Genomic DNA, 13,534 nt, shown 5'->3' on the forward strand with positions numbered 1-13,534 from the left:
AGGCTAAAGACAGTAAAAGTCTGAATTAACAAAAAAAATTATAATTTTAATAGCATTTTTAGAAATTTTTGTATCTCTGATTTCTTCTATCTATTCTCTGATTTTTTCTGTTTTTTTTCCCCGTGCGGCAAATGTTGTTTATTGATAAAAAAAAATTTTCTTTTTTCAATTTTTTTTTTTTTTTTCTGTAGGTGTTCAACAAAGTAAAGCGGACCAATATTTGGAGCTAGTTAGACGTGTAGGAATTGAATTACGATCGCTTCTTTCATCAGTGGACAGTCTAGTCGAAATTTTGCCAGTTTCTGCTCATCGTGAAGTTGAAATGGCCCATAAAGTTTTGAGCAAGGACATGTTGGAACTTGTTTCATCATTGAGACTCGCTCAAAATTACAGCGCAACAACTCTTGACGCCGAGTATCGAAAGTATGTTTGATTTATCAATTATTATTATTATTATAATTAGAATATTATTTTCCTTTTTAACCAAATAAATATAAAATAATTAATTTTTTTATTTTGCTAATTAATTAAAAAACGAAAAAATTATAAAAAATATTTCGTCTTCTTCACAATTATTTGGATAAAATTATTCAAAGAAAAAAAAATATATTTTAAAAATATTTAGAATAAATTATACAAGTAGTATTGGAATTTTTCTTTTTAGTTTGAATTTATTTTTTGAAATAAGATATTTAAATTTCTACTATTTTCCAAAGGGGAATGTTGTCAGCTGCACACGTTCTTGCAATGGATGCAAAAAATCTTTTGGACGTTATTGATTCAATTCGAATACGTTATCCATATGTTGACAATCAAATTTGTCAAAGGCAAAATAATGATACATTCATTCGTGGTTCGACGCCTGAAAATCGAATTCGCTCGAGTCAATCGGGTGAACATCTTCTCAGGAGAAGTCAATCGAGCGAAAGACAAGTTCACACCTTTCGACAAAGTCAAAGTGGTGATGTTTTACATCGTATGGGACAATCTGTTGATCGCTCACTCCAGGTAATGAAAAAATTGGTTTCTTAATTTTTCCCAAAAAAAAAAAAAAAAAATCAAAACGGAAAAAAATTAAATTTTATAACTAGAAAATTTGTATTCATAAAAAATAATTAGAAATTTATTATTAATTTTTTGAAATTGAAAACGAAAAAAAAATAATTACAGGACAGTCAATCGGACTCGAGTGCTGTTTCAAGTTTAGAAAGACGTCATCACATGGTGACAAATAGCCTCGAGAGAAATTCAACGACACGACGACAAATGGCGACAAATAGCCTTGAAAGAAAACGTCCCTCACTATCAATAGGCACAGGTAATTCCGTCAATCTTCCACCAATGATTCCAGTCTCTTGTAACATAGTCCAAACAAAAGCGCCAATAATACATCCAAGCACAACACTATCGTCCGAAGTTGTGCAAACCGTTTTTGCAAATAACAAAGTCATCAATGAATCACAACAGCAACAACAACAACAACAACACGAGAGCTAGCAATACGGAAACACGCGTTGAGTACAATTTTAGATTTCCATTTTATATGGTAACAATTTCGTTACCATTTTATTTTATTTTTTTTTTTTTTTATTAATTAAATTCGATTTTTTTACAATTTTCGATAATTTCAATTTTTTCTCTCAAATTTAGATATTTTTTTTTTTTTTTTTTTTGGAGACGGATAAATCGGAAAATTTGAATTTTTATCAAAAAATAACTTTTTACATTAAGAAAGAAAATATTTTTTTTTATGTACATTTTATTTTTCTTTTTTTTTTTGAAAACGTACTTATTTAATAGGACAGTATTCGTTATTTGTAGATCGTGTCTCTGTAGATTAAGTTATATACAATATATAGTACTGTATATCGAGATCAACACTCCAAAGCTTTAGGAATACAGTGTTATTATTATTATTTTGTTAACACAATGATGTACCAAACTCGAATGCGGGTTGACACAAACGAGTCTAGTTTAAATATTATATAAATATTGTGTATGTAAATTTTTGTGGGGGGAAAAAAAACAAACTTTTTCACACTTTTCTGATTTTACAAAAAAGAAAACAAAAAAAAAAAAAAATTGTTGCTATTGAAAATTTTTATGCGCTCTGTGTCATCCCCCCTAGGTTGATTCTATATTAGATATTTATCGAAAGAATGACAAAAAAAAAAAAAAAAAAAAAACAGTAATAATGGTATATTTAATAAAGCAGTAATGCGTTTTGTTTCCAACTTAGAAAAAAAAAATTGTAATCTTTATAAATTTCGAAATTTTTTTGTTTTTAAATTGAAAAAGAATTTTTAATTGAAAAAAAAAGTATTTTTTCGATTTTTTGTTAAGTATTACAATGTCATTTTCTCTGGGCGAAAACATTTTTTTTTTTTTTTTATTTTGTTTTGCGAAACATGTAAAGTGTAAGGAAATGGGACTGAATGTTATTTTAGCTATTATTAGAACGATTTATATATATATTATATACAAGTTTGTGGCGTTTATACAGAATGTTTTGTAAAATGTGGAAAATGTTCTTTGACGCGTTAGTTCCTATGAAATATTTTTCAGCTATTTTATAAAATTCACTTTACATTTTCACAGTTGTCGAAAGAAAAAGGTAAAAAAAAAAAAAAAAATAGAGAGTGAGAAAGAGAAAATGTTAATTAACAGATTTACAATTTAAGAAATCGATTTAGAGATGTGCATTTCAAATTTTTTTGTTTTCAATTTAATCGAAATTTAATCAATTATTTATTTTTTAATCTACTTTTTATCTTTATTTTACAAAATCGGTGATTTTTTTTTTTTGAAAAACAAATTTTTAACATTGATTTTCCATTTTATTTAACAGTGAAATTTTTATTTTTACTAAAATAAATAAATAATAAATTAAGTACTAAATTTCCATTGAAATTTAATTTAACTTTTAATTTTTTTTATTTTTAAATAATTTCCTTCGGGAGAATAATTTAGAAAAATAAAATTTTCGATAACAAAAAATAAAATAAAATAAAAATTGCACATCTTTAGTCGTTATTGTTCCTGTGTAAAACGCCTTTTTGTGCAGTCTATTCTTAGCATATTCGTCTCGCTAAATAAATAAAAAATAAATATATAATGTATCGTCTTCAACATTTTTCTGGAACAACATATTTTTTTTTCTTATTTATTTTGTAACGAAAAATTAATTTATCTCTTATTTTTAACAAAAAAAAAGAGTAAAAAAAAATTCGTTCTAGAAAAATGTGAATAATTCTAATTTATAAAAAGCAAAATCGAGGTTTTTTTTCTATAAAATATATATATATATAATATGCTACACGCACACACTATAGAAAATATTTGTGCCAAGTCACAAAAAAAAATTTTTTAGACTACATAAAAATATTTTTCTTTTTTTTTTTCTATATTATCGTAGAAAAATAAACTCAGAGACTTAAAAAAAAATGTCAGGCAGCATTCTTCCTAATTAGACGCTTAACAATTTTTCATAAATAATATTAACGCTGCTATCGTGTTAAAGGATAAAAAAAAAATATTTCACAAATTTGTAAATATTCCATTTTGCAAAGCATTAAATTTTACAAGTTTTCATGCAAAAAAAAAAAAAAAAAAAAAAAATTAAAAATAAGGTATTCAATTAATACTCAAATATCATTCTTAGTTTTCATTAGATTTTATAGCATTTCTTTTTTTTTACTAGGAAAAAAAAAGACACACAAGTCATTTTTTATTAAGTTTCTATATATAATTGCTCAGAAGAATGTATATGTAATATTTTTTGTTAATATTCGATTTTTATTATTTTATTTTCAATTAATAGTTAAAATTTTTATTTATAAATTTTTTTTTAATTATTTACAATAAAGAAAAAACACTCATATTAAATATTAATTTTTTTGATTCTTTTTTTTTTTAGAAAATTTTCTCAATCTGTTATAATTATAGTAGATATTTGGATATATAAAAAATAGTAATTTAAAAAGTAGTCATATCAACAAGAAATTTTTTTTTAAACTTATTATATCGATACGTCTTTTTATTTTGAAAAATTGTAAAAATTATTTTTCTTTTAAATAACTAGAATTTTAAGAAAGTTATGTTTTTTTTTTTTTTATTTACATATTTCTAAAGTCATTACATCTATATTTTGTAAAAATTGAGTTGGCTGTGGCAAATTCAATTGATGCTATTATTTAGACATCAAAAAAATGACTGTAATTTTATTTTACAGACATATATATATATATAGTTATTAAATATTATTATTGGATTTCTTCTTTACTCCCTATCGAAATAAAAAAAAATGGGAGAGTTGAAATGTTTAAGTGTATTCTCAATTAACGACAAATATTTGTAAATTTGTGTAAATGTAACTATATTATAAACAAAAATAAATTACATGTATGATTTCATCAAAAAAGAAATTTCGCCTTTTTTTTGTTTGAAAAAAAAAAACCAATAATTTATTTTCCATGTTTTGAGCTGTAAAAGCGAATACCATTTTTCGTGGACATTCTTCCGTATTTTGTCAAGAGTGCGTTCACATTTAATTTTTCAGTTGCTAAATTTCTAAACAAGAAAAAAAAATTATTTTTTTAAAAAAATATTTCATATTTTCCAATTTTATTAAATTAATTGAAAATTAATATTCTTTTTTTTAAATTAAAAATATAGTTTTTTTTTTCTTTTACAAGAACAAGAATAATTTAAATAAATTTAAATATTTCAAATAAAATAAAAAATTAGATGTAAATTAAATTAAGTTTGAAATTTAATTTAATTTTTGAAAAAAGCTATTTATTGCACTTACATAATGTAAGGCGTTATCTCCTCAATGGTCCATTTGTCTTTGATTTTAAAAAGTTCCTCAAATCTCTTTTCAATATTATCCGGTAAATTTGATTCTGGAAATGAAACAACTTCTTTTCTATTTTTCTCACTGTTCCATTTAATAATTGCTATTCCATATAGATATTTTTCCTGCGATTTCATTCCTGAGAACGTAATTAATTTTAAATTATTATTATTATTATTATTATTATTATTATTATTTTTGTTACATATAAATGAGTTTATCACTTATTATTTATTTTTTCTTTCAATAAGCAAAATTTCTATATTTTCATTTCTGAGAAAGTAATTTTTTCACAGTGGTAAAAATTCAATTAAAAGCAACAATTTTTGTAGCAAATAAATAAATAAAAATAAAAAATGTAAAAATCACCCTCAGGTGTTCCAATACTCCAAGCTTCCATGAATCCAGTATATTCAGTAACTGGCGATGCTGTGAGTAAAACATTAGCCAAAAGTCTACAAACTTTTTCCTCAATATATCTGTAAATAAATTGAAATTACAAAAAACATATGTAAAAAAATTAAAAAATTTGATTTTTTTTTTCTTTTTCAACCTGTACAAAATTTCTCCAGTGTCTTTAAATTTGCCACTTGGTTCGGTATATTTATCAAAAATTGCATTAAATACAGGTTCGGGAATTAATTCATGTAAAGCTTCCAAACTTGCTTCTTTATCAACTTGATCAGGTTCTATTGAATTGTAATCGACAAATTCTAACATATTTGTCAATGCTTGTGTTTCATATTCAAATGATACAATTCGATAATATCCTGAAAATTCGAAAAATGATTTTTTTTTGTATTAATTAATAAATTATTAAATTGAAAATTTTAATTTCTAAATTATTATCATTATTATACGTAATTTTTTTCTAATTTTTATTTTAATTCCTTTATAAATTATTAATTATTAAAATTGAATGATAAATCTTACCATTTATATTTACAACTGAATATTGTGAAAGAGCATTAATTAGTTCTTCATCACTTGCTTGAATGTGAGAACGAAGTTTATTCCAATTGTACAATTCTTTTTTATCTATACGTTTTTCATATTCCGTTCCGTTAAATGTAGTTGGCCCTAATATTACAGGAAGTTTACTAAATCTAGGTTTACATTGTCGCACCTAAAATATTTTACGCTATTTTAATTTATAATTAAAAATCATAAAAAAAAATACAACAATTCAAAAATATAACATCAAAATTAAATTTGCAATTACAATAAAATTTTTAAAAAAAATTTGTTAATTATAATTATTAATAAATATTCTTAGAAATAAATAAAATTACTTCAAGATAAGAGTGAAATATTCCTTTTACTTCTTGTGCCACTATGGATTTATTTTCTGGTTCCGAACCATTTAATTTAGAGTGGAATTTTAAATTTGGTACCAGAATAAGAGAATTTGATGTTTCGGCATCTCTCACATCGTAAGTTTGATTTTTTGTACATAAAACAACGGATTCGCTTTTTTCGCCTCGAAACGATAAACTAATGAAATTTAAATTGACATTAAAAAAAATTAAGTGAAATTAGAAAATAATAATAATTAAAAAAAAAAAATATATTCTTACCTATCACCTACTTCTATTGCATTCAACAAATTTTTATCCAATTCAATTAATTTAATATTTGAATAGTCATTTTCCTTCTCTGAATATAAAATTTGTGTTACATTACTAAAATCCAATTCATTTAATTTCGCCAATTGAAATAATTCACTTAATTCATCTGGAGTTCTCAATAATCTAGATAATAAAAAAATATTAGAGATTATTTTTTATGTTTCAATTAATATATATGGGCGAAATCACGTGAGATTTCCGTCGACCCTTTAAATTCGGCCAAATATATTTTTTTCTTGTTCTGTAGTAAAAAAAAAGAGATACGTATTTTTTTATTTTTTTTTGAAAAATTTTCGAGTTATGAATTTTCAAAATTTCAGTTTCTTCAATGTAGACCTATTTTCAATGGCTGATAACTCGGGAAAAAAATAGATTTTTTTAATTTTTGATAAGAAAAGAAAAGTTTCAGTTTTTCTTTTACTTTTCAATAATGTTAACAAAAAAATTTATTTTTTATTTTTAAAAAACAACAAATTAAGTTTTTTTTTAATTTGGATATGATATTTTTTTTATTTTTTTTTTTTAAAACAAACCTGGAAATAATTATGAAGATTTTGCAAAAAAATTTAGAGTGGGCCGATAAGTTTTATAGATTTAAATAAACATTTAAACACCGCGCACAGCATTTTTCGCATTTTTTAAAATTAAAAAAAATTGTAAAATTGTTAAAAATTATTTTTTTTTTATTTTTCATAGTGAGAAATATGATTTCAGATTCCAAACAAAATGAAAAAAATATTTTTTATAACAATTTTACAATTTTTTGTAATTTTCAAAAATGCGAAAAATGCTGCGCGCGGTGTTTAAATGTTTATTTAAAATCTATAAAACTTATCGGCCCACTCTTAAATTTTTTTGCAAAATCTTCTTAGTATTTCCAGGTATGTTTTTAAAAAAAAAAAAATTTTTAAATATCATATCCAAATTAAAAAAAAACTTAATTTGTTTATTAAAAAATTGATATTTTTATAATGAAAAATGAAAAAAAAATTTTTTGTTAACATTATTGAAAAGTAAATGAAAAACTGGAACTTTTCTTTTTTTTTTAACTTCAGGAACATATTTCAATAACATTTTTACTAGTAATAATATTTTTGGTTTTTAAATAATAATAATATTAATTGATCATAATCGTAAACTACAGCATCGTAAAAAATTATAAATAAAAAATTTAAAAACAGTTATAAAATTAAATTTTAATCTCAGAATTTCAAAAAATCTAGTAAATTATTATTTTTTTTTTTAGAATTTTTGCAACAAATTTTCGAAAAGTTCACGTAAAAATACACGATTTAAAAAAAAAGACTTAAAATTTAAAAAAAAAGGTTATGGAGCATTTACAAAAATATATTTAAAAATCTGATATTTTGATAACTTAATAACGCTTATACCTTCACTATAATGTAATTTAAAGCTTATAAATATTATATAAAAACTTACTCTGTATTCATTGTTTCCATATTTAAAAATGACAGAAGACGATTTAGAGGTTATGTATATATACAATTTATAATTTTCCCACACTTTTTTCACTATAAATAATATCCATTTAAAATAATATCAAGTTTATAATATTCAATAGAAAATAAAATATTTAACCTTTTATAAAAAGAATGAGAAAGTAAAATAATTAATAATAATGTAATTTAAATTTTTATAAATTTCATAATTATGTAAACAACAACAAAAACAAAGAAATACAGGGTTGTGTTGTATTTTCTCAAAAGAATGAAGAATTTACGATAAATTACGTACATAATGAAGTTATTCATAACTACACAACTTTGCACACATAGAAATGCACCAAAAAGAAAAAAATAAGCTGCACTTTCTTCTACCTTCTCAACCCTGACGAGAATGGAAAACTGACAAGTGTGAGTGCATTTGTTAATTTTTCTGCCACCATTCGCACCATAAATTTACAACTGCAGTGATTGCTGATTGCAGTAAAACTGCAAATAAAGTTATTTGCAAAAAAAAAACAAAAAAAAAAAGAAAAGGAATTAAACAAATTTACCATCAAAACAAAATAACGTATTTATTTTACTCTGCATTATATTCAGGTATGTAAATAAATTTTTATTTATCAGTTTCTTTGTCAATACCTTTAAAATGATTATATTCAATTTCAAAATTTGATGATAATTTATGGATATATATATATTGTGTGTGTGAAAAATGGTTTTGATTGAATATTATTTAATTTCTAAATTGATTACTTTCAAACATTATTGTTACAATGTCATTAATATTGTTATAATATTACAAAATTTAACATTTTTAGTCTGTTTTTCTCTTATCATTTTGGCATAATGTAAAGCATTTTGTTTATTTTCCGAAAATTGATTGTTTTATATATACAGAGAGAAAAGCATCAATGTAACATAACCTCACATATGTCTTTCAAAATTGATGAGTAATAATAACAATATTTTAAACCAATGAAAAACAATTATAAATAAGAAATTTTAACTTGACAGTTTCAGAAGATTTTTCACATTATAAAATGTTAATTAACTGATATTTAACGTTATTAAAGTTTGTTTATAAATGAAAACCAGTTATTTAAAAAAAAAAAAAATTGTTTTAGTAAAAGAATATTATTCTATTCAAATATAATTAATAATTTCGTTTAGAGATGAAAATATACTAACATTAAGATTTAAAGGCTTCAAATTATACAACTTTTTTTCGAAAATACACTTTTTTTCGATTTATTTTAATAAAATGCGACTTTTTCGACTTTTTTTTTACATTTTTTTTTTAATAAAAATTTTTAACAAAATACGTTTTTTTTTATTATACAATGCAGATCTTCTTTATTTCAATTATTTAACAAATTTTTAACTAAAATTCGTCACTAATTAATTAATTTTAATAATTTTAATGAAATTCTTCACAAATTAAATTATCTTAAACTATTTTTCAATTAAAATTTTTATGAAATTCAATAATTGTTTATAATTAAAAAAAAAAAAAAAAAATTAGCAAATAAAATTACCAAAAATTTTTAATTCAAAATCACTTGAAATTTAATTATTTTACAAAAATTTCAATTATTTTTAATGATTTTTAGAATATTCTTTCTAAAATTCAATTATCTAAAAGCATTTTTTGAAATTAAAAACTTTTGGAATTCAATTTTTTTTTTTATGTAATTTCTAATAAATTCTTCATCAACAAAAATTACTAGAAATTTCTCTTATTATAATTATTGTCTGAAATTTAACACAATCTTTTGAAATTCAAATTATTTTCAAAAAAATTTCAATTTAAAAGCATCTAAAATTTTCCATCGGAAATTTTTTGAAATTTAATAATTTCAATTAAAACTCTCCTGATATTCAATTATTTTAAATGATTTTTATAATATTCTTCGAGAAATTCAATTATCTGAAAGCATTTTTCAATTATAAAGTTTTCAAATTTTTTGTCTGCAATTTCTAATAAATTTTTTATTAACAGAAATCATGAAAAATTTTTAATTAAAAATCACTTGAAGTTCAATATTAATTTCAAAAATTAAAATTGTATATCTTTGAAAATTCAATTTTACTTTTAAAAAATCTTATCTAAAATTATTTAATAAATTATTTTTAGATCTGTAAAATTTAATTATTATTTGAAAATTATGAAAATCTTTTGAAATTCAATTATTTCTAAAAATTTCAACTTTAACTCTTCCAAAATTATTATTAAAAAAAATTTCAAAATCTGTAAAACTTGATTAAGTATTGTCTGAATTTTTTTTTGACCACCTAAACTAAAAACTAGGACAAAATTTTTAATTCGAAAAAATTAAAAAAATGAAACTATAAAATTTTTTTTTTTTTTTTTTTTAAATTTATCCTACTTTAATAAAATTTTGAAAATTTGTCTTACAATTAGTTCGATTCTAAAATATTCGAAATAAATTTTCTTGATAATATTCATTATAGAATTCTTTTCATTACAAAATTAATAAAATGAATTTAATATCTAATGACATTAGTTATTTACAGTAAAATATTTATTAACCAATTAAATTTTGTTAAAATAAAAAAAAATCGACTTTTTTTTAGAATATAAATCGACTAAAACAACTTTCTTTGTGCCTTAATGTCGAACCGAGGCCTAGATTTAGAAAAGATTAGAAAACAATAGTTTGATAATTGCTTTTAAATTGTAAATTTAAAATATATTTGCAACTAAATAAGAGTTTAAATGACTTCTTTTATTAAGAATTTATTTTCAAGTAATGACTCTCATTAACGTTGATTTTGATTATTGTCTCATAGTAAAGGATTAAAATTTTATTTTTTTTAAAATTTTATTTTTAAAGGCTTAAGTTAATTTAAATTTTGATTTTTATTAAAAATTTTAATAGAAAATTTTAAATATAATTAAATAGACAGAAAAAATAGAAATATTTAATGATAAAAAAAAATATATATAAATAATATGCAATAAAATTTTAATTAATAGGCTAAATATTTTTGCTTTCTTTTATTAGGACAACTTAAATAAAAAAAAAAAAATACAAAAAGATGTCTTCAGACGTGAACATGCAAGCTGAGAAGGTATAAAATTTTTTATTTTTTAATATTGTATTTTGCATGTAAGCACTTTTGCATGATGGTTCTTTTTTTGGGCAAATTTGATGTTCTTTTTAAGAGAATTTTTTTCTTTCTTTTTTTTGTCTTTAAAGAATAGGCTGTTTAAGCCTCTTTTTCTCTCTAACTTTTTCAGTACCTTTACTAATCAATAATCACTTCATCAGAATTTCATACCTAGCTAAAAAAAAAAAAGATTTAATAATCTCTCTAAATTATTAAAACTAATTAACAGAAAGGCTCTTTTTTCATACCAAGCATTCAGCTTACGATGAAGAAAGCGACGGTAAAGCTGAGGAAGAAGGGAGCACGTCATCTAGTGACCTGCATGTGGTACCTATCATTGCCAATCAAATGATGAAGCTTTGACTCATCTATTTTAAACATCCTTTGAAAAAATAAACTAACAACAGTATTCGACTAAAAAATATTTCTGAAAATTTCAAAAAATTTAATTTTAATATTCGATTCTAAAATTTAATCTTTAATATTCGATTTTTAAATTTAATCTTTAATATAAATTTAGTTATTAATTAATGAAAAATAAATTTTAATTGTTTCTCATTTCACTTTAAATATTGAAATAAAAAATTTATTACATTTTTACATTCTCATTAAATGGGATAAATAAAATTTTCTTTATTGTATGCGTAAATTTGTTTTTTCTTTTATTTCTTTTTTTTTTTGGTGGAAATAATTAGTCGAATACTATAATATAACGGATGGTCTTAACTTGCATTTCTTTTGTGTATTATACCTTTAGCTTTGGTTGGTCAAATGGTTGTGATTTAATAAATTAAGTCAACATCAATTATATTGTTGACGTTACGAAATAATTGAAAAATAAATTAACAGGAATCGGGTCCAGTTTATGGTGGCTGTGAAGGACCAGACGCAATGTACGTGAAACTTGTAAGCAGCGATGGTCACGAATTTATAGTCAAGAGGGAACATGCATTGACAAGTGGCACGATTAAGGCCATGTTAAGTGGTCCTGGACAATTTGCTGAGAACGAAGCCAATGAAGTTAATTTTAGAGAAATTCCGTAAGTAATTTTTAATTCTTTTTTTTTCTTCTATTTAAGTAAACATTCACAGGTCACGAATTATACGTACTTAAATATAATTTGAGAATGTCAGGGAAAAAATAATGAAATAAAAATATATAATAATAATAATAATAATTAATTGAAATAGAATTAAAATTATTAATTAAAATTAATTTTACAGTTCCCATGTACTGCAGAAAGTTTGTATGTACTTCACCTATAAAGTGCGCTACACGAACAGTAGCACGGAAATTCCCGAATTTCCAATTGCTCCTGAAATAGCTCTTGAATTATTGATGGCTGGAAACTTTTTGGATTGCTAAATGAAAAATCTCATAAAAATAATAAAAAAAAAAACCTACGAATTAACGAAAGCACACACCGAAACAAAACATGTCATCGGTATAATTGTGCTGTTAAAACCACAATCTCAGGACAAAAAAAAATGTTGGCTTGGTTTTTAAATGACTTTTTGTGAGTGCAAAAACAAATTAGAAAAATGAAAAACTTAATTTTCAATTTTATTCAATTACCATCTGCCTTGCCAGCGCGCAATTAATTCGAGTGGAATATAAAAATATTATTATTATTATAAAACTCGATATTGTGCGAAACACCAGCTTCAATTCAGAAGTATAATAGTCTAATTATTATAAATGCAATGATTTATTTAAGAAAATGGTTTTGAAATTGAAATATTTTTCCCGCTTTTTTTTTATCTCTAATGTAGAAATTATATTATATTAATTACAATTTAATTTATTTTTGTTGCATTTGTTATTTGGAATTTTTGCTACAAAAAAAAAAGAAAATAGACATTGGTTTTTATTGTACATTTTATTTTTATTTTTTTTTTTTAAAGACGTAAATATTTGAATCGTTATTTTTGGAAATTTAATTATTATTGTCAATAGTGAAAGGCTTTGAAATTTTCCAAATTTTATATAAACAATATTTTAAATCTTAAATTTTATGGAATATCAAAATTTTTCTTTGAAATTCAAAATAGAAAATAAATTCCAAAGTGCGATGTGCGTTATTTAAGTTGATCTTAAGCTTTTGCAATCGACAAGGGAATAAGCGTTACATATGTGAAATTCATTTTTTTTCGTCTGGTATTTATAAAATGTATATTATTAGCTTGAAATAAAACTAGGTAACATCTAATGGTTTATTTGTTTTTTAAATTTTTCTATTTTGGGATCCGTTCACGCAGTGAACAGAAACCGAACCCTTACGGTTTCTTTCATGTCCGTCCACAAAATCCTGTCCCCCCCTATAAAAACTAGCCATTTTCACCAATAAGGCACAAACTTGGTCAATTTTTTTCTACACTTTTCGGTGTATTTTGTGCAAGAAAATGCAATAAAATCGTCTGCCTAAGAAAAATTGAATTTTTTTGGAGTGTTT

The 13,534-nt window shown here is 22.4% G+C and overlaps 3 protein-coding genes across 9 annotated transcripts in view; 2 read left to right on the plus strand and 1 right to left on the minus strand.

The window, feature by feature from the left end:
• LOC127281608 (focal adhesion kinase 1) overlaps positions 1-3,761 on the plus strand; it is a 139,817-nt gene extending 136,056 nt beyond the window's left edge. For all 6 annotated transcript variants that reach the window (XM_051305393.1, XM_051305392.1, XM_051305389.1 and 3 more), the window contains 3 exons: positions 192-423; positions 717-1,008; positions 1,171-3,761. In XM_051305393.1, the coding sequence (XP_051161350.1) occupies positions 192-423; positions 717-1,008; positions 1,171-1,497 (851 nt within the window). In that variant the 3' untranslated portion in view covers positions 1,498-3,761. The remainder of the gene's footprint in view (positions 1-191; positions 424-716; positions 1,009-1,170) is intronic.
• A 589-nt stretch (positions 3,762-4,350) lies between these two features.
• LOC127281613 (sister chromatid cohesion protein DCC1) lies at positions 4,351-8,175 on the minus strand. Of its 2 annotated transcripts, XM_051305400.1 has the most exons (9): positions 8,083-8,101; positions 7,924-8,015; positions 6,433-6,606; positions 6,148-6,349; positions 5,789-5,981; positions 5,409-5,625; positions 5,225-5,334; positions 4,811-4,994; positions 4,351-4,569 (listed from the first exon to the last, which is right to left on the minus strand). In XM_051305400.1, the coding sequence occupies exons 2-9, from the start codon at positions 7,941-7,943 to the stop codon at positions 4,464-4,466; spliced, it is 1,206 nt and encodes a 401-aa protein (XP_051161357.1). In that variant the 5' UTR covers positions 7,944-8,015; positions 8,083-8,101; the 3' UTR covers positions 4,351-4,463. The 2 variants fall into 2 exon arrangements, with proteins under 2 accessions (XP_051161357.1, XP_051161356.1); XM_051305399.1 differs by having other exon boundaries at positions 7,924-8,175.
• A 152-nt stretch (positions 8,176-8,327) lies between these two features.
• Positions 8,328-13,292, plus strand: LOC127281616 (elongin-C). Its single transcript, XM_051305415.1, has 4 exons — positions 8,328-8,546; positions 10,976-11,042; positions 11,931-12,121; positions 12,306-13,292. The coding sequence occupies exons 2-4, from the start codon at positions 11,010-11,012 to the stop codon at positions 12,445-12,447; spliced, it is 366 nt and encodes a 121-aa protein (XP_051161372.1). The 5' UTR covers positions 8,328-8,546; positions 10,976-11,009; the 3' UTR covers positions 12,448-13,292.
• Positions 13,293-13,534: the final 242 nt, after the last annotated feature.

Source organism: Leptopilina boulardi, unplaced genomic scaffold, assembly GCF_019393585.1.
Source record: "Leptopilina boulardi isolate dan_hultmark-lab unplaced genomic scaffold, ZJU_Lbou_2.1 LbouV2_273, whole genome shotgun sequence".
Lineage (NCBI taxonomy): Eukaryota > Metazoa > Arthropoda > Insecta > Hymenoptera > Figitidae > Leptopilina > Leptopilina boulardi.